The 20,443-nt window shown below is 35.8% G+C and overlaps 1 protein-coding gene across 2 annotated transcripts in view; it reads right to left on the reverse strand.

Annotated features, from left to right (window-relative positions):
• Positions 1-10,165: 10,165 nt before the first annotated feature.
• Positions 10,166-20,443, reverse strand: part of SGCZ (sarcoglycan zeta) — a 427,909-nt gene continuing 417,631 nt past the window's right edge. For both annotated transcript variants that reach the window (XM_045879287.2, XM_045879286.2), the window contains 2 exons: positions 18,134-18,257; positions 10,166-10,829 (listed from right to left, as the gene is read on the reverse strand). In XM_045879287.2, the coding sequence (XP_045735243.1) occupies positions 10,635-10,829; positions 18,134-18,257 (319 nt within the window). In that variant the 3' untranslated portion in view covers positions 10,166-10,634. The remainder of the gene's footprint in view (positions 10,830-18,133; positions 18,258-20,443) is intronic.

Genomic DNA, 20,443 nt, shown 5'->3' on the forward strand with positions numbered 1-20,443 from the left:
ACCAAGACTGATAATCTATTGCTCAATCATTAAAATTGCAAGGATAGTAAGAATCTTGTCACCTGACTCAACAGATTCATCCCAGAGACAAAATTGCTTTAGCTTGGGATATATTTTGTGATAATACTCAAGTCAATTCTACAGCTGACTTATTCTAATAGACACATGAAGAGGAAACAACTAATAAGTCATTTGATGTAACATGAGCAACGCTGAGGCTTTGAGCATTTTGTAAGGGCTCCGAATCCAGAGTAAATATGTCCTCTTGGTAGAAGGTGATTACACTATGAATTAATAATCTTTTTTTTTTTCAGAACATCAAAGCTTTTATTTTTCATCATTAGAATAGCATTTTGAGATTTATTTTTTTAAGGGGGGGTATTCCATAGTAAAAGAACTCTTTGTTGATACTAGGTAATGTATCATACTCACACACAAAGAAGCATAATTTTCCACATGCAGCCAGGACACAAAATCAACAGGAATAATGGTCTGTGTTAAAAGAGAGTGTGCCCGAGGCCAAAACATGGAATCCCACACGCGATTATGATTGAAGCTGCAGTGTCCGTTTATGACTTTGAACTCAACGATAGATTCAAAAATTGCAGTAAATGTTTATTCTTGATTTATACCCAGTTACAGCATTATTTATATTATTGAAATCTGAATACAAACTTCCTAGTTACTTCTGTTAGGACTATTTTCCTAATTGACACTCAGGTATCCAGGTGGTTGGGTGGGCACACGTTCTACTGCAGATCACCAGATACTGCGTTAAAGGAAACCTTTGTGACTTGTAATTATAAGGTTCTTCTTTTTCTTCAAGGGCTTATTATAATAAGTGAGATTCACCCTGCCACTACCTCTTTACTTATTTTCTTCATAGGACTTTTCATACTATGACATGTTGCTTATTTATTTTTACATTAATATGGTCTGCACTTCCTTGGCAATCCAGAAGCTCCACAAGAGCTGGAACTTTTTTTTAATTTTTAATTATCTATTTATTTGAGAGTGTGAGAAAGAGAACACACAAGCAGGGAGAAGGGCAAAGCGAGAGGGAGAAGCAGACTCCCTGCAGAGCAGGGAGCCCGTCGTGGGGCTTGATCCCAGGACCCTGAGATCATGACCTGAGCAGAAGGCAGACGCCCAACCGACTGTCCCACCCAGGGGTCCCCAGACCTTTTCTAGCTCTGTTTGGTTGGCCACTGTTTACCAATGCCTAGACTAGTAAAATTGTGCCTGACATATCCAGGTACCTGTTACCATTTATTAAATAGATGAGCAAATGAATGCATTAAAATCAAATAAACATAAAAATTGTAATAGTTGACTTAACTTCTCTGAAATACAGCTTTCTGATCTATAAAACTGGGATTAATTAAATGTAATCCAAAAGAGAATTGAGATTATAATTAAAGAAGTAACAGAAATTAAGTGTCTTAATTCAGTTACAATAACAATATATACTTAATCCATGTTAGTTAATTTACTTCTATCTTTGAATAGTAGACTATCATGTAAAATTGTTTTCCAGAGCCCAGATAATTTACTTAACCCAGATAATTCCACTGTGAACTTTGAATTACAGAAAGGACCATAACTTATCAAATGTTTGATACCTTACCACCTCTATTCCTTATTCCTTTGATTCTAGCACATTGCTTTATATGTTATACTTCCACATTAGGGTAAAAGTAAATCTGATATAGCACAGAATTAAGCCTTTTAAAACTATACAGTGTATTAAGGTGATATCATTGTATTTAAAAACTGTTTGTACTTAACATCTTTATTTTACAGTTTAGGAAACCGAAGCCTAGTGTTGAGTTGATAGAACTTGAAGATCCTATTGCTGCTAAAATAGAGCAGATGTACTGCAATTAATCAATCACTCCAGAACCCCTGACATAATAAATGATCATGCCGCTGTTCCTGGAGAGCTTGAACCTTATCCTAGAATCATTCTCTGTACAATGCCCCATATTGATAGCTCTTTTCAGTTGGGCAGAGTTGGCCATGCAAGGTGAAATCCATGCGTAATCATAAATGAAGTTTAAACCTCTTACTTAGATTAGGTTTATGCAGATTATTGACTGACATTCAAAGCAACATAGGAATTAGATTCTGATTTTTTGACTACTACTACACCGTTACTCCTTTTTAAAAATCAAGTCCATTACTTATAAGGACTGTATTGCTTCAAGATGGATAGTGGATCACAGTAAAAATAAATAATTTGTAGATGTCAGAAGATAAGATGTAAAAGGAAACTTATAATTCTTTTAATATTTTACTTTGAAATTTCAGTTATTAATGAATTTAAATTTTTTATATTATAGTGTTCTGCATTGAAGCTGTAACTTATTAAATTCATTTTTTCTGGGCTTTTAGACTACCTTTAAACAGGGACTTCATATAATGTACTATACATTCAAAATATACTGGAATGCCATTAAGTCAGCTACAAACGCAAGATGATCTATAAAATCTAATTGGTAGTGAGATTGACCCAAGGACAGAAAGTATTATATCCTTCTAGAATTTTGGGTAGGTCCTTTTTTGGCTTTATATTTCCTTAATTAATCTTGAGAACAATTGGTAACTTTCTTCATGATGTCTGAAAGCCCTTAGTTGTTGTGGCCAATGAATTCAGACTCTTCTAGCAAGTTGTAAACATTAGGAAAATACTGAGTTCACCAAATTTTTAAAATTTAAGTGGTATGGGATTTTACCAAGACTTTTCATCTACAATACTTTCCAAACTGTTTCTTTCCTAACTTATAAGCTAAACTCATTTATACACACTGCTATATAACACATAACTATTGCATAAGAAGAACTGTATATATTTTCAAAAGTGTCTGGCAAGTTCTCACATGCTTTGGATCTATTCTATTTATCTTTGACATCTTACACATTTGGGGTAATTTTTATACATTTGGGGTTATTTATGCATATTCTAATGAATAATTATGAATCAACTGAAATCCTCATGCTTTGTAACACTCCAAGTGATCCTACAACATCTTATCTTCTATAATTATTAATAGTTAATAGAGGACAATTTTTTTAATGAAATTATTCTTTTACACATTATGTTTTCTGTATTAATCCATGGATAAATACCTAGGCAATAACATTCTTTAGAGTTAACATAGGAAAGGTCTATACATTATAAAATGGTATACTTATTTTTTTCTCTAATGACATAGTCTAACGATTTCTCTTTAAATCTTGACTTTCAGGAAACATAAATATACACTTAATATTCAACATATTAACTAGTTTTGTTTTAGTGATTAATCTTTTGTTCCTTCTTTCTTCCTATGGTTTTCCTTTAATTTCATTTTTTTTTCTCTTTTAAGGGTTTACTTTATATCGTAAGAAATCTGATATTCTTTCTGATAACAAGTAATATAAAAAAATAAGTTATTACTACATAGAAAACCTGATTGGATCAGCTAAAATACCTGCAAATGTAATTTAATCTAATATTTAATTGTAACATGGCATTCTTTCTGTGCCAAGACAATGTATTTATCCTATCTTCACAGTTTATATCCATTGCCAGAAAAAAAATATGAGTGAATTGGGCTAGTTCTGAGAAAAAGTTTAGTATACATTTGTAAGGTGAAATTAAATCTTTCTTTTATGACATGGTCTTTCTCCTTTCAGTATCAAAGGTATTTCTTTGTGTGACAAAAAAATCGGGGGGGGGGGGGCAACTAATATTTTCAATAATTTCAAGTTATTCCTTTTTGAGTTAGAATAATTTTTAACTGGCAGGACATATTTAATTTTTAAAATCACTAGGGAATACTATAATAGCAAGATTTGTTATTACCATATATCCCACTTTCATAGCAAGTAATATTTCTTATTGAAAGGGAAAGAGAAAAGTAAAAAGAAAAAAAAAGTGCCTTCCTTCTAAAATTTGTCACATGACATAAAGAGGGTAAGCTTCTGCCTGGTCATTAGAGAAAGTTACAGCAACTTTCAGTTTGCATGGTGTTATTCTCTATAGCCGTTCCTTTAGTGGTAGGCCATTGGAAAATACTAATATAATATTGTCCTGGAATTCTCTGGTTTAAAAACCCATGCCCAACCTGCACTCTCTAGTACCCCCACTTAATAAGAGAAAAGAGTGCCCAAAACCAGGAAGTGCTATGGTTGGTAAATGTTCTGAGGATATGCTGGAAACAGGTATGGAAGTGTCTGGTTGCTTATTAGAACCATCCCAAATTTTGTTGAGTTTTGATAAAGTCATAGAATATACAGAATTCCCCAAAGTAAAAGCATTCATTTATTTTCTATTGATAGTTAACATTTGAAAGTTTTTATGAAGAGTGTAAATGATGGTGTGTATTTTCTTTTTCTTTTTCCTAATACGTGGCCCAGTCTGTAGAAATATGTGGGCAGCAAGGAAAAAGGCAATAGTAACCAAAACAACAACAAAGAAACAAACACAAAACTTCCAACTGATACTGTTGCTTTTTTGGAACCTATGAGAAATGATGTCATTCTCAAAGCATGCAAGGTACTGGACTGGGAATTATAGCTCTAAAAGGCAATCAAATCCAGGTTATTGTTTTGAACTAGCTGGTTCTTGATGTTTTGAGTGTGACAAGGAAACAAAGAAATACATCAAGTAAATGTCAATTAGTATGCCTTTGAATGTGTATGTGTACTTAGGTGTGATGATATATGTCTGTGTAGGGATGTATATTTGAGCAAATAACAATTCATTTAGTCTTATCCCCAGAATCAAATCATGGAGATTGCAGAATGGGTAAACTCTTAGCTAAATATCTGGCAAAATGTAGTGACCAAGACTTTTAAGTCAATTTGATTTCTTTAGTTTCATTGGTCATATGTTTAAGAACAATATGCTCAATTTTTCATAAGGGAAGTATCTTTATCAAGTATAAATATACAGATTAAACTAAAATTTGAAAAGCATAGATCTTACGAGAATTGATATTTCAAACACATAATCAGAAAAGGTCTCTAAATCACTACAATACTCACACCCCTCCTCTTCAAACTTTTCTCTCAAATAAATGATAGCATATAAGTTTTGATCCTCTTTGTTTTGACTATCACTTTTAATCATGGTTACACAGTAGCACCAAAATTAGGACAAAATACAAGAATTACAGGAGAGATCTTAAATTATATGAGCTCATTGCATGCTTCAAAGGTCTCATTTTTTGAGGAAAACAAAGTTTCCAACTGCCAAACTGGTGCGTTTTCTCCCAAAAGAAAAAGAACCCAATCCACCCCAAACTAAACAAAAGATACAATAGACTGATTTTGAATAGATATGTTATCTACAGTTTATGGGACAGGTAGTCCATTTAAATAGAAAAAGATTGATTTTACATAAAGCAAGATAAGAGTACAAAAGCACAGCTTTTGTATTTTGGTAATATTGCAATTTTACAAACATATTGCATAGTATGTGTAAGAAAATAGTTCCATTTTTCATATATCTATATATACAAGAAAACATTTACATGAAAATTACAAAACAAAATAAATGAGTAGTGGACCTGGTTTAAAGAATTGTATAAATAACGAGACGCTCAAACTTGAAATTACGTATCTCCATTGTTAGTGAATGTCCTTGCACATCTTCAACCCTGTTTGGCTTTTATTTATAAACATTCAGACAAATGAGGTATTAAGACTGCAAAAACATAAAGGATCACAGTTCATTATACCTCATTTCCTTTCATGTTTTTCATTGACTTTCTCAAAGAATGGAACCGCTTCAATCAACACTTAAAAAATAGCCCTCTGGTTCTAAAAGTATTTCAAATTAATTATATTCTCTAAAGAATTTTTACCAAGCAATGAAAGTTTAAACTCAGCTGAATCAATCCAGCCTGGACCCATTTTAGAGTATAGTCTTTATATACTGGTCTTATGAATATCAAGGAGTTTATTATGCATGTATAAAAGGTAAGTGGACTATACTAACAAAACCAAAACATAAAGTAATGATCTATAGCTCAGAATCCTGCAAGGAGGATGTTTACTACCTCATGTTATAATTATAAGCCCTCCTATTCATTTGAATTAATTAGTAGAAGCAGCAGTGTTGTAGAGTTAAATACAATAGAAATCCCAGTCTTTGGTCTTTGACATTTAAATAACTAATGAACTGCAGTATAAAACAATATGAATAACAGCACTCAATGAGGTCATTCATTAGTTTATAATTGTTTAAAAGAAATAAAAATATAATATTTTACTTTGTGATAATGATATTTTGTAATATTCGTTGCTATAATATACACTACTACATAGAGAAAATAATTTCTCCAAGTATCTTTAAATATGGTCACATGAGCAGTGATAATTAGACCAAAGCTACTGGAAGAATAAGGTTGTAAGACCTTACTCATATGAAACTCAAACGTGAATTTGGCTTTGATGGTTGTATAGAAAATTTGGCCATTAAATATCTTCAACTATTTTAATAATTTAATATTATGATACACTATCTGTTATAAAATATAGCACTTAAATGCATTAAACACTCTCCAGCCTTCTATCAATTGCTGCCTCATATGGAGGTACCATGTTTGCAATGACACAATTCATTAGGAGTTTTATTGTATCAAATGCCAGTTTTATAAAATGAGGCACTGTCCAATGGAGAAATTCAGATGGCAGAATATGCAGGAAGTTTGAATGGTATAGCATCTTATAAAAAGTCAGCAACTGACCTTTGTGATCAAATTACCTTTTCTTCAGAAGACCAGAGCTTTTTAGTTTGATGGCGATAAATAGTAACAGAATGATCAACAGAGTATTAATATTTGGTAAATATTTCTATTAATTTCCTAAATAGTTCTTTTTAATAAGACCCAAATATATCCTTTTCTTTTTTAAGTGTCAACCATATTCCTGAAGCCTGTCAGTGACCTATTATTTATGAAGGGGGCATTAATGTTCACATGGTAAGAACAAGAAAGAATATAGAAAAAAGGAGTAAGGAGCGGGATGCTAGAAAGATTTGCATTTCAACATTTCAACAAGAAACATGTTAAGGTATAGGGAGATCAGTAAAGCTAGTCCAGACTAAGCTACTGAACTCAAGATAGCTGAGTCTCTTCTTAAGTGAATCAGTGAAATTTTAGAGATGAAAGTAACCGAAGGAAACTCCTCGTTTGCTGTACCCCTCTCACAGGTAAGTAAACTGTGGTCAAGATAAAGAAGTACATTTCTTAAGGTCAAATAGGTAGGCGCAGAACTAGAAATGAAACTCCAGGATCCATTTTCAGAGGTTTGGGGTCCTGAAATCTAAGATTTCCTGATTAATATCAAAGTTATCTTGAACCCTTCAATAAATAACTATGTACTAAACTAGAGATCTTGTGGTTCCTAATAAAATAAGGAAAAAAAAAAAAAAAAAGGACCAAGAAATACCAGGTAGAAATTTTGGAGATGTTGAATGAAAGAAACAGGAAATTTGGAAGTATATTTTTTTGAGAGTGTCTCACTTAAGTATTCTAAAAGAATTAAGGGATAATTACTTCTCTCCTTTGACTCCCAGAAACAGAACTCAAATACTTTCAATTTATTCATTCCTAGCTAAAAATGTAAATGCTAGGAATATGGTCAATCCCTTTCCTTCCTTTTGTCCTTCCTGCCTGTGGGTTTGCCTGACTTTCTCCTTTTTCCCCTTCCTGCCTTCTCCAGCTGAACTGCATACAAAGTTTAAGGTCCATGTATTACACCTGAAAGGAATTATTTCTTTTAAGTTAAATTAGGAAAGATGAAATTTGCATCTGAGTAAACTGCACGGTATTTATATAGGTTGTAACAGAAAAATACTACTGGAGAAACAGATGATGAATCTGTTTCGTAGTCTACAATTAGGGGAACTCTGTATCAGGAGAGAACCGAGCCTTCGTTTATGAGGAAATGAAGGACTTTTAGGAGCAATCTTCCATGCCTTCAACAGAGGCCCCAATTCCGAGGCTGAATCTATACTTAGATTCTAAGGAATCTAAAATAGCCAGCCAAGTAATTTAAACCAACTGCCCAGTGTTGGATAGCAAAGCCACTTGTTTCACTATTTTTTTCTACTAAATCAAAGATATTTTTACATCATGTAGACATAGTCTAAATCTCTTAACATATGTCTTCCAAATTGTGTCTGTAATATTTCAGAACATATTTGAAATCAAAATTGACAGCCCCTCACCAGAATTGGATTTTATACTGTTTGTCTCCTTACTCTCTCTCCACTTTTCTCCTCTTACGATGTATAATTTAAAATTTAGTGGACCCTTCCACCGCCTATAATATTTGCTCTTGGAATTAGAACATGTTAGAGTTGGAAGGATTCTCAAGAGATCAGTTGACTCTATACTTTTGTTGTATAGTTGAGTAAACTGGAGTCTGGAGATATTCCCAGACTGCCTAAATCAGCTTGTTGATTAGAAGACAGAGCGGAGATTAGAAACGGTGCTAATTACTAATCAAAAGAATTGTTCCTGTTTGACTAAAAAAAAAACTTTCTAATTGTTTTAATTTAGGGATGTTTAGAACTTGAATAGGTCTCAGATTAATTCACAGTGTTTTCCTAAAAGGCCCATAACACAGTGATTAGCACCCATAATTTCTCAAAATTTCTTGTGTTATACTTTGTGTACTTTGCTTAAACCAATGTGAGAATTTCTCATATTCAATTCTAATGTTCCAACTTAAATAAATTGAACACTTATGTTGTGATATGATGTTTTAAGCAATTGCATATCTCAATTCTTACTCCAATAGTGATTTAAGTTTTCTATAATAACCCCCAAACACAAGTCAAGTTCTATTTTAAAAGTGATAAAACTGCACTAGCTTTCTGACTTTTTGGTGAGTGCAGAATGCATTTTAGTAAAACAGAGCTTTTTCAAGCATTCAGTGTGTTAGGTTATCCAAACAAGATAATTCTGGCCATGGTTCACTTTGTTCCTTGCATTATCTAATTTTCCTACTTTCGACAAATTACTCCAACAAGTTCCCATCTCCCACTTTGCTCTATGCTGTAGAGGCCTGAATTTCAAAGGTTCTATGCTCATGGGCCCCCAAAATGAAGCTTCCATACACCTGCAACAGTGTACATGGGGGAAAGTAAGCTTGACTGCCATGTGAAAATTAAGGACTTACCTTAGAGTAATCAAGTCATCTTCCCATAATAGGAAATACTTAATACAATTTTACATTCTTGGATTCTGTAAGTTTTAAGAATTCAAGTTAAGTAGTGTTGTGATAAACGAAGCTACATTATTCTGGAGTTATTTATTAGTGCTAGTTTACAAAAATAAGCAGTGGAGAATGGAAGGAGCTATGATTTCTGATGCCAGGGTAGCTGGGTAGCTTAACAGTCTAATCAAGGTAACTAAGTATTAAGAGCTGAAAGGAAATATGACCAAATTCCTGAAAATAGGAATCTAATGGAGCAAACACATTTTCAACATGTTTGTTAACATTTATGTTTTTTAGTCTGTAAGCAGGGATTTGTAATTTACTTTCTACCGTCCTTAAATCTTAACCTTCAGTAAAAAAAAATACATAGATATAATTCTGAAGAGTATATTCCAATGGAAAGTGAATCCATTCTCGGCATAATGCATCACATTAGTAATTTATTTATTTAGTGGATATGTTTGAATTTTAGCAGTCAGAGTCAAATATAAAGTGAATGGAGCAAACAAAAAGTTGTACTATGAGAACCTCATGGAAACGATAGCATGTGAATTAAAAAAAAAAAATCTATGGATTCTACACCAACAGTATGCCCCTCTTAATACTATCTTATATTGCAATAAATTAGATGTTTCGTTAAAAGCAAATACGTCACATGCAAAAGCCAAGTAAATACTATATAAGGCCATTCAGATCTGACAAATGACAGGATAATGGCATTTTGTTAATTCTGTAAAGATTATATTGCTGAGTGCTTTCAAAATTACCTAACGTACAAAAGTCTAGACTTAGTAGACAAAGAGTAACAACACATTGAATTCAAAGAAACCAATAAAACTCAGGGTGGGATTCTGTCTTGTTTTGTTTCGTTTTGTTAAAAACCATGTATTGAATTTAATTTCCAGTAAAGCAAGCATTATCTAATGCTTGAAAATTTTAAAATTCGGGGATAAAAGTTTACATCCAAAAAGATGATTGGAAAATTGTGCTTTCGGACTGTAGAATTAGTTTTCTGACAGGGTTAACCATCTCATCTTGCCATTGGATACTGGGAATTTCATCTATGTGATTAATGTATGTATGTGCAGTTCATATCCGGTCCTGCAAGAATCTAAAACTGTGTGCTTCACTTCATGTAGCAAAGGCACCTATGTTTTTCTCCCTTCTGAGCAAAAGTTATGATCCAGCGTTCCCGCTGAAGGTGATTTGTCCACTGTCCCGTCACCCACACTCTCTGCGTTGAGCAGTACAGTCAATCACGAGCGAAGGTGGCAGCGAACCCCCGCGTGCATCGGAAGAAGTTGCTCTGTGGACCATTTGAAGAAGCTCTGGACTGATCACAAGGGAAACCGAGCGGGACTGTGAAGCAGACGGACGGGAACAAAAGGCTATTCTGGTGTGAGGAGAAATCAGTCACTTCAGCTCCACAAGCAGATGTTGCTACTGGACTGGCAAGTGGAGCTTACCCCCGCTGGAGAAAGGTACAGTTTGCCATTGGGGCAGACACACAATTCGTACACGGTCTGCCGGGGCCTTGAGGAGCTGGGTGAAGACGATGAGAAAGAGCCCGTCGGTAGACTCCCCAGCCGGATTTTATCTGCATTCAAAAATATCTAGGGGGGAAAGAAAGTGCATTTTAATGCATTTTAGCATTCGACATTCCTCCGAGCTTTACAACGTGGTCTAATAAGAAAGACTAAACAACGATTCTATTGGTTTAGCTGCCATGCTTTGTTGAACAAACAAATTACATTCCTACGCTGCAGCCCAGAAGCCTGGCAGCTATCTTCTCTTTCGAGACATGGTGCATTCTGACAGAAAGCCCTCGGTCTGAAAAGCAATATTGCACAATCTGCTTAAGGGGCCAACCCACTTATTCAAACACCACAGAAAATTAATGAGTTTGAGAGTCTCTCCATTTAACTTCTTAATCATGCCTCCTCTAAAGAGTATACAAAGAAATCAGGATGCTCATGGAAAGGACATTACTGAAGGGATGGGCAACTTACAAAAAGAAAGTTACTCAATGACCTAATTTTTTTTTTAAAGATTTTATTTATTTATTTGAGAGAGAGAATGAGATAGAGAGCATGAGAGGGGGGAGGGTCAGAGAGAGAGGCAGACTCCCTGCTGAGCAGGGAGCCCGACGTGGAACTCGATCCTGGGACTCCAGGATCATGACCTGAGCCGAAGGCAGTCGCTCAACCAACTGAGCCACCCAGGCGCCCCTCAATGACCTAATTTTTAAAAACAGTCATAAAATCATGTTGACAGTCTAAAGGATACATACACCATGTAGATAATTTGCACCATTAACAACAATTATTAGCTATAATCAGGTTTGAAGTCTCTGTGAAACATATTACTTGTACGCTACACTTACTTTGCTAGATTTGCTAATTTGCAAAATTACTTCACTTATTCCAAACATGGACTTAACACTTTTAGGGACAGTGATCATATGGTTCTGACATGCAAGAGAACTGACATGCAAGAGAAAAGTTTCAAAGAAAGAAAAACTGAATCATGAATCTGAATGAACAAAGAAACAACTTTCTCTAGCTATTTCTTCGTTCTATTGTTATGTAGCTAATTACTGCCTAACTTGACAGGAGAATCCAAGATTACTCCATTTTTTCTACATATTTGCCCTCATCCAAGTCCTATTCGTTTCTCACTGGGACTCCTACCTTAGCTCCCGGACTAGCCCACCAGCTGCCCTTCTTGTCCTCTTATAGCCTGTTTTATATACTGCTTAGTGAATTTCTAAGAAACACAGATCAGATCAGATCACCCCAGTGCTCAAAATTCCCTGACAGCCAGCCTCCCACCACACTTACAATGAATCGGATTCCTTCCCATGGCCCACAAGCCCTCCATGATCTCTCTAACATCATTTCCTAGCATTCTTCTCCTTGCTCCAGCATTTTCTCAAAGATATCTGAAGAACTCTGGCCTCTGGGTTTTTTCACTTCCTATTTCTTTAGCCTGAAATACTTTTTTTTCTCCAGACATTTACAAGTGGGTGGTTAGAAAACAAGGGTAGGAGGGAGATCTCTTTTTGCCTTTTCTATATTTGTTATTATTTTTAATAGTAAACTCCTTTTTTTAAATTTTGAAACATAGGAATCTATTGAATGCTGCAGATAAGAGAGAAAAATAATGCATATGCCATACACATGTATGTTTTAGATTAATTTAGATGTTTCAGATCCCTGCAAAAAGGTCACCTTCTAAAAAAGGGTTTTCTTAACCACTCTATGAAAATAACACTAATCCATTAGTCTCTCTTTGATGGCTTTATTTTTCTCTATAGTACCAATCCTTTCCTAACATTGTAGTAAGTATGTATTCCTTCATTTATTGTTTGTTTCTCCCCCTTGCAAGTAAGACCTACAGCTATCTTTGGGTCACAGAACAGTGCATAAAATTGTACAAGTGCATGTTGCGTGAAACAATGTTCTTCCTTCACCACGGACATGTCTCTCCCCTCTAGGGCACAAATGTCCCCCTCCAGCAGAGCCCAGTTCACCCACTTCACCCTCCAGGAGTTTTCCCCGATGTTCCAAGATGGAAAGACTCTTCTTATTGGTTCTCCCACAGAAACTTATTATTATTATCTTATCTTGCTCATCATTTGATGTTATTTTACAGTCCTATTTATATCTTCCTTTCTCAAGTAAATTATATCTTCCTTGAAGGTGGAATCATACTGAAATATTTTTTATAACTTCACAGTGTTTAACCCTGCAAATACAGCTTCCTCATAATGCAAATGGTTGTTGAATACATGAATAGATTATAAAGTAAATGGATGATTGAATTTATCAACAATATTCAAAGTTAAGAAAGTGTGATTAAAATTTTGTTTGTAGGTGTCAAATGTTAAAATTTATCACTCCATTATTACTTCTGGGTTAAGTGACAGGAAAGCAAAGGGAAAGAAAGTGCTTCTGTTCTTATTTTTTAAGGAGACTTATTTTTTAGGAATAGGAAATTTTCAACAGGAAAATTGAAAGCATACAAAAGTAAGCAAAAGGAAATGATGACATATTTTGGGGTATAGAGGCTGGGTGTCATTTCTCCTGGCTCTGTATCTCCTTGTTGAGGGACGTCAGTGAGAGTAACACCAATCATTACACTCTGGGCTCTTACACTTCTCCATAGGAACAGAGGGATGAATAACTGCTCTACTGGTTGAGTTTAAGAGAGAAACTCTCGGGGCACCTGGGTGGCTCAGTCAGTTAAGCGTCTGCCTTTGGCTCAGGTCATGATCCCAGGGTCCTGGGATGGAGAGCTCTGCATCGGCCTCCCTGCTCAGCGGGAAGCCCGCTTCTCTCTCTCCCCCGCCCCTGCTCATGTTCTATCTCTTGTGAATGGATAAAATTAAAAAAAAAAAGAGAGAGAGCAAGAGAGAGAGAGGGACTCTCTCACAGCTCACCCACTGTCCCTCACTTCTTTTTTGTTTGTTTGTTTTTATAGATTCTATTTATTTGAGACAGAGAGAGGAGGAGCAGGGTGGAGGGGCAGAAGCAGAGGGACAAGCAGATTCCCCACTAAGCAGGGAGACTCTTGGCAGGGCTCTATCCCAGGTCCCTGAGATCATGACCTGAGCCAAAGTGGCTTAACTGCCTGAGCCACCCAGGCGCCCCCCTCACTTCTTTTTAGGAGCTAGCATGTTTGCAGAGAGCAGAAATCCCAGACCTCATAAATGCCAAAAATATTATGGGGCAAGCTCTGGGACAGCGGGCTTTAGGTCTGCATGTTTGGAGATGCGTTCACGCTGAGGAAATATCAGGAGCTGGTGTTTCATCCAAGAAACCTTGAGACATAGACGATAAAGTGTGCAAATGGTAAGTGGCGAGGATGCTCACGTGGGATGAATCAAATGAATGTAGGCTACTGGGAACGGTTCACTTAACTAGGCAGCCCAGCAATGACTGTTACTGGTTAGCCCAGGGGCTTTGGAGCGGCTTGCTGACATAATGCCACCCCGGCGGCTTTTATAGTTATGCAACTGGTCCTCTCTGCATGTGGGTAGCTCTCATGAAGAGCTGAGGAGAGGGGCAGGTTTTGTACAGGCAAGGCGAGCAGGTGGCTTGTGTGTAAAGCAAGCACAGCTGTGGGAGCCTCATCAACAGAATTATCCTTGAAGGACTTGGGCCTTATTTGAAGCAGGTGTGGGGCCCCAGCATCGCCCTCCAGCTCTGCTCTCCACTCTGGGGCTACTCGCGACAACACGTAGCTATAGGACAGTACTTAATTCCGTAAGCTTCCAAGATACATACCATACACTCAGCCGTATAAGGGAAGTATATTTTATTAATAACATTTAAATGAATGGGGCCTTTAAAAAGAAAAGGATGTTTTCTTGGCTTGAGATAGAAAAATAAATCATGAGGTAAAAAGAGGTGTTGCATATTGATTCTTTCCAGCATGGCTTTGCCAGGTTTCTGCAGCATAGACGTGAGACATTCGGGGACCTTGGGAACAAGCCCCTGTGCACCTGGAAAATCCCCTGCCTGCTGGCCATCATCGCTTTTCTTGCGGAGCAAAGCACCAGCTAAGGAGCAAGCCCAGTCCAGGGCAAACCAGTCTGCACCAAGACGGACCCCAGTACTGCACTTTCACGGACTTTTCCCCTCATTATAATACTAAAAATCATGCCCAGGGGTGGAGAGTTAGCATGTTCATTAGACACACCACGCATGAAGAAGCAGGACCATTAACTGCTAGTAAATCCCCACCTCTACCTGCTTCATGTCACCCTTTTCCCACCTAAGTTCCTTTAAAGTATTCCATCTGACCTCTCCTTGGAGAGTCAGCCTGAGGATTCTTTCCTTTGTGCTGCCCCCTGGTGCTGGGGCATAAGCCCCAAGAAAGCCTTGCCTGTGCTTTTCCATTTGGGGTCCAGCCTCGTCTCTACCATTGCTGGGTCCAAGGAACCGAGTCTGGTAAGTGATAGGCTTGCTCATATCTCTTTCTGTTCTGCTAAGACAGTTACTGTGATACTGTTCACCTTCCAAATTCTAAAAGTGATATTTCTATTCTATATTGCCCTATAACCCATAGAATCGATTGGTTCTGAAACTCTTCCTGGTACTCCGAATCACACGCCTGAGCATTTAAGTCACGGCCCACTGTCTTCTCTGCACCAAGAATTCATTTATGCCTTTCTTACCCTTTGAAATCAGGCCTATCACTGTGATAGCAAATCTCAAGGGATTTGCAAAATAAAAATTGTTTTCCTCTTTCTCTGTGATCTTGTAACATACATGTTACTGCATTATTGCCTCTCATGTGCTATTATAACACTTTTTTTTCCCCAAGTTCCATCTATATTATGATTCGGGTTGTCTTTAGAGCCGTGTTTGAAATTCCTTGCAACATTATGTCTGAAATGACAATCTTCATCAGTGCAGAAGTGTAATTTCATTCTTATACATTTTGTCTGTTACTTTGTTACCTCAATATCACGTTTGTTCTGATTCTAACTACTTTAAAAACAGTCTAAGGGAGGGACTTTACATCTTTCAATTTTGTTTAGTAAATGATCAGCATGCCTTTTCTGTGGCAAAGTTAGTGAAGCCAAGAGAAAGATTTCATATCATTTCACACTTTTTCCTAGGAAAATTACGTGTTATTTTATTCTATTATAAAGTGCTGTGCTTTTCTGTGTCTTTGTGTTATTAATATAAAAAAATGACCACAGCTGAAAATCTCTGGCTATGATTTATTTATAGCATAATATTCAATTCACAATTAAATGCTAACCTGTAATTGAATCCAAGGATTCATTCTGCTGATATACTGAATAAAAGAACATAAGTGGTGCATAAATAGGAACAGAACAGAGATTAATAACCACCAATATTTATTATGAGATGATTTATTATGAATAATTTGAATGAAATGATTAGCACGATAAAAGCAACTCTTTAAAAAGGATGCAAGATATTTAAGAAAGATTTCCATCTTGCTGTGGTAGACAAAGTATTGTATTCTGTAATTGTAGCAGAAAGAAATCTTGAAAGGTAATATGGATAACCTTTTAAAATATTATGAAGTGTAGTTCTATATCATTTAAGTTGTAATATATATTAAGATGTTAATATAGTCCTGCCAGTAAGTTTGTTTATAAAAAAGAAGCAAAATATCCAATTAAAATTCATCCTGAGTCAACAACTGAAATAATGACATAAAGGTAAGGAAGGAACGTCCTCCTTCAATTCTATTGATTTCTGCCTTCATCTTTACATCTGAAGAGGAATAAAATGTTCCAGAGCATCTTTCTCAAGTTATTCTTCCATTCTTTATCTTCTCAACTTGACCTTCATAAGCTCATAATAAAATAAGCATGAGAAGGAAGAAAATACTAAGGGACTTAATTGGTAGAAACAGGAACACAATGGATTTAGACTTTCAAGGACTTCGGGAATTGTAGCAAAAATATACACAATATATACTGTGTATAAGGGTTTGAAATAATTAAAATAGAATTAAAAACAAGCATGCAAAAGAACGACTACCAAGATGTCCAGGCAGATTTGAAAAAAAATAATAAATGAGAATCCTAAAAATGAACAACATAATTATTAAAATTATTTTATTTTTTTTGGAGATTTTATTTGAGAGGAGAGAGAGCATGAGTGGGGGTCGGGGGTGGGCAGAGGGAGAGGGACAAGCAGACTCCCCGCTGAGCAGGGAGGCAGGGGATACTCCTAATTATTAAAATTAAATGCTCAATGGAGGCATTTAATAAGTGATTAGAGACCAAAAAGGAACCTGGGCATATAGATCTGAGTAACTAAACAGAGTGAGGCACAGGGAGACAGAGAAATAGAAACTCAGGAGGAGAGGCTAAGAGATCTGGAGGGTAAGGGAATGGAAGAAACACTATGTGTTTCTTTTTTTTTTTAATTTTATTTTATTATGTTAGTCACCATACAATACATCATTAGTTTTTGATGTAGTGTTCCACGATTCATTGTTTTCGTATAACACCCAGTGCTCCATGCAGTATGTGCCCTCTTTAATACCCATCACCAGGCTAGCCCATCCCCCCACCCCCTCCCCTCTAAAACCCTCAGTTTGTTTCTCAGAGTCCATAGTCTCTCAGGATTCATGTCTCCCTCCGATTTCCCCCCCTACATTTATTTCTTCTGAGTTTCTGAAAAGGGCCATAGAGGAAATGGGGAGCGGTAATAGGAAAAGAAGCAACGCTGAGAAATTTCCAGAACTGACAAAATTGTCATTCTGCTGGCACACCAATCACAATGTATGTAACAAGGTACATGGAATGAATGTGTGCCTAGGGCATTCCAGTGCCAGCCTGGCAGACGGAAGACAAAGGGTTCTTTACAGCAGTGAGGGAAAGGGAATCATCTTTAAAGGAAGGACAGCAGACTGACAGGAGATTCTTGGAGAAAATAAAGTAACATGGGAGAAAAATGTTAGCATGTATCTATCTCCTTATCTAGGGAATAACAATTGGGCTAAATAGTAAAATAACTTTTGTTTCATTGTTCTTTTAGAAGAATATAGGAACCATTTCTACAGAAATAAACAAACATCCAAAGTACTTTTTGGAAGAATGTTTTGGAAGACAAAAAAGAAAAAGAAAGAAAGACTGCCTTCATTCTTGATATTATCTTGATATCCATTTTGTTTATCTGCCAATTCTGAAACTACAGGAATTTAGATGTCCCACTTATAATTGACTTATGAATGGGTATCTTTCCGTAGAAAAGAAATGGTGCTTTGTTTTAAGAAAATAATATCAGATTTACCAAATTTCATATTCAGGAAGTGTTATATTTCCATAATTTAAGCTCTCTCATGAATCAGTCACCTGATGAATATAATTTGAGAAGCACCCTCAGCAGTAAAGGGCCAGTCTCTACCCCTGGGAACTCACCTCCCCTTCTGTAGACTGCAGATGGAGCTCCTTCCTGCAGGTGGCCTTGAAGTCTCCTGCAGCAGCACTCACCTGGACCCCTCGAGGAGCTTCCATTATCAAGGACCTTGTGGGGGATTCAAGCCTAAGAGCAAAACAAAAGACTCCTTCATAGTAAAAAGAAAAACAAATTATGATGGACTAAAAGATAACATTAGTAACTAAAACAAACGAACAGGTAGGCATAAATAAAAATCCTTTCCTTTTCAGAAGAAGCCAAAATGAGTGTTAGAATCATTTTTGATTGCCTTATCTATTTTTTGGCTCTTTATGAAACTCTTCATTTGCTAACATCAATTATTTATTCTCATTTGTTTAATGATTTGATAAGAGTTTCTTATGCTGTTTCCTTTCACAATGCACATGAAAAGTAGGTCGTGATAAGTTTACTTGTTTAAATCTTTTATATATTTTCAAAATGAATGATGGAGTTTTAATAAATACATTTGTACCAACTTAGCATCCCTCAATAAAGAGTCTTGCAAAGAGAGAGGTTTAATGAAAATCATTAATATTGTGAACTTTCAAGCATTCCACAGTCAAAATTTTGTAGACCTGAAAATTTTCAAACTACTCATTACACTTTTAGAAATTAATTAAGATGCAGGAAGAAGCCCTTTCCTACATCTTCCTACAGGAAGAGCTGACCTCTACTGGCCCAGGAAAATGTCCACAGAATGAATGACATCAGCCTGAGAGAGAGCAAGTAAATGAGGGGTGATACACCAACTCAAGTATGATTAAAGATTGACTGCATAAATTATGAGGGGAAAAAAACCCACAACTGTTTTAGATAGTTGTGCCTGCAGAAAAACTAGTTGGGAGGAAGTTTCAAAATTATCTTTAATTATAAAACTAGAGGAAAGGGCAAAAGAAGGCAGAACATGGAAGCTAGAATACAGTGGTAAAAACCACTTTATTCACTCTGTATTTCATGTATTTTTCACTAAAGCTTTAAGTCTGCCAAATTACTCCTGAAAGATTCAATCTAAAGAGAAATTTTGTGATGTATAGTTTATTTAAAAGAGTGATTCATTTCTTTGAATAAAATTAGTTGTAAAAAACAAAACAAAACAAAAAAAAACACATAAGTGTGAGCAGAGGGACTATCCCCAAGTTGGTCTTTTTGGATAAACACTCTGTTCTGGGGCAGCGATTGTGTGTGGTTCTCTTGCCCACACAACTTTAAGACAAGAGTCCCCTCAGGCTCACATCTCACATTCACCATCATCCATAGCAACTGGTTTCCTCTGAAGCAACAGATCCAGAGCTGTTTTGCAGGGAAAACTACATCAAATAGTTTGAACTCTGAAGATCAGCTCTCTCTCAGTAGTGAAGTTGAACTTAAAGACTTTAAAGTGATATTGAAGGAGTAGAGCTAGCATTTAGAAGAAGTAAATTCGACATTTTCAATTTTTTTTTTTCACCCACCAAAGCAACTTTGAAACTTTCATCTCTATGGGCCTCTTGGGACATCTTTATAAAATCCCTGGAGGGGTCAGGTTTTGAATATATATACATTTTTTTAAAGAAATGTTTGTATTTTTTTTAGAAAAATAAAAATCATGTTTCACACAGCATTTAAAAACTTGAAAATAAGATAATTATATTTTTTCACTCATAATCCTCACACTTTGCACATAGAATCTACATCTCTATTAAACTGTGTATCTTATAATTGATTTCTCCTAATACATCCCCAAATATATGCCATCTTGAGTAGTATATCTGTGACCACTACTATTTTCATTGGTTAATTATCCGTAACATTAAATGTAATTATATAAGTTTGGATATGATGAACCATTCAAACAGAAGTCAGGTATGTAATTAAAATGAATTACCATTCTAAAACAGATTATGAATCTGACATTCAAGCAAACATAACTCAGCGAACTTGTAAGTGGCAGAAAAAGCACCCTTACTTTATCAAATAATTGATATAGTTTAGTTTGTTTCCAGGGATAAGGGTTGAGGTTCTTACTCACATATTTGATAGTAAGTTATCCATATTAAATGTGCTCATGTTTTTGTATCATATTTCTACTGTGTTTGACACTTGGTACTAGAGCATTAAAATATGGTAAGTCTTTATGGGCTTTTGAGTTTTTCCATTCTCATCTTTATTAATTACTTAATCAAAAAATGTTTATTATATTCATCTTCATTTTAGACCTCAGGTATCCATCGCCAGCATAGCTATAGACTATTCAAAGAGGCGATGAAGACTGACAGATGGTTCAAGAACGTTAGCCAGCAGCAGTAAGACTC

Source organism: Mirounga angustirostris, unplaced genomic scaffold (genome assembly GCF_029215605.1).
Source record: "Mirounga angustirostris isolate CCGP_5_RB_7025 unplaced genomic scaffold, mMirAng1.0.hap1 SCAF_2, whole genome shotgun sequence".
NCBI lineage: Eukaryota > Metazoa > Chordata > Mammalia > Carnivora > Phocidae > Mirounga > Mirounga angustirostris.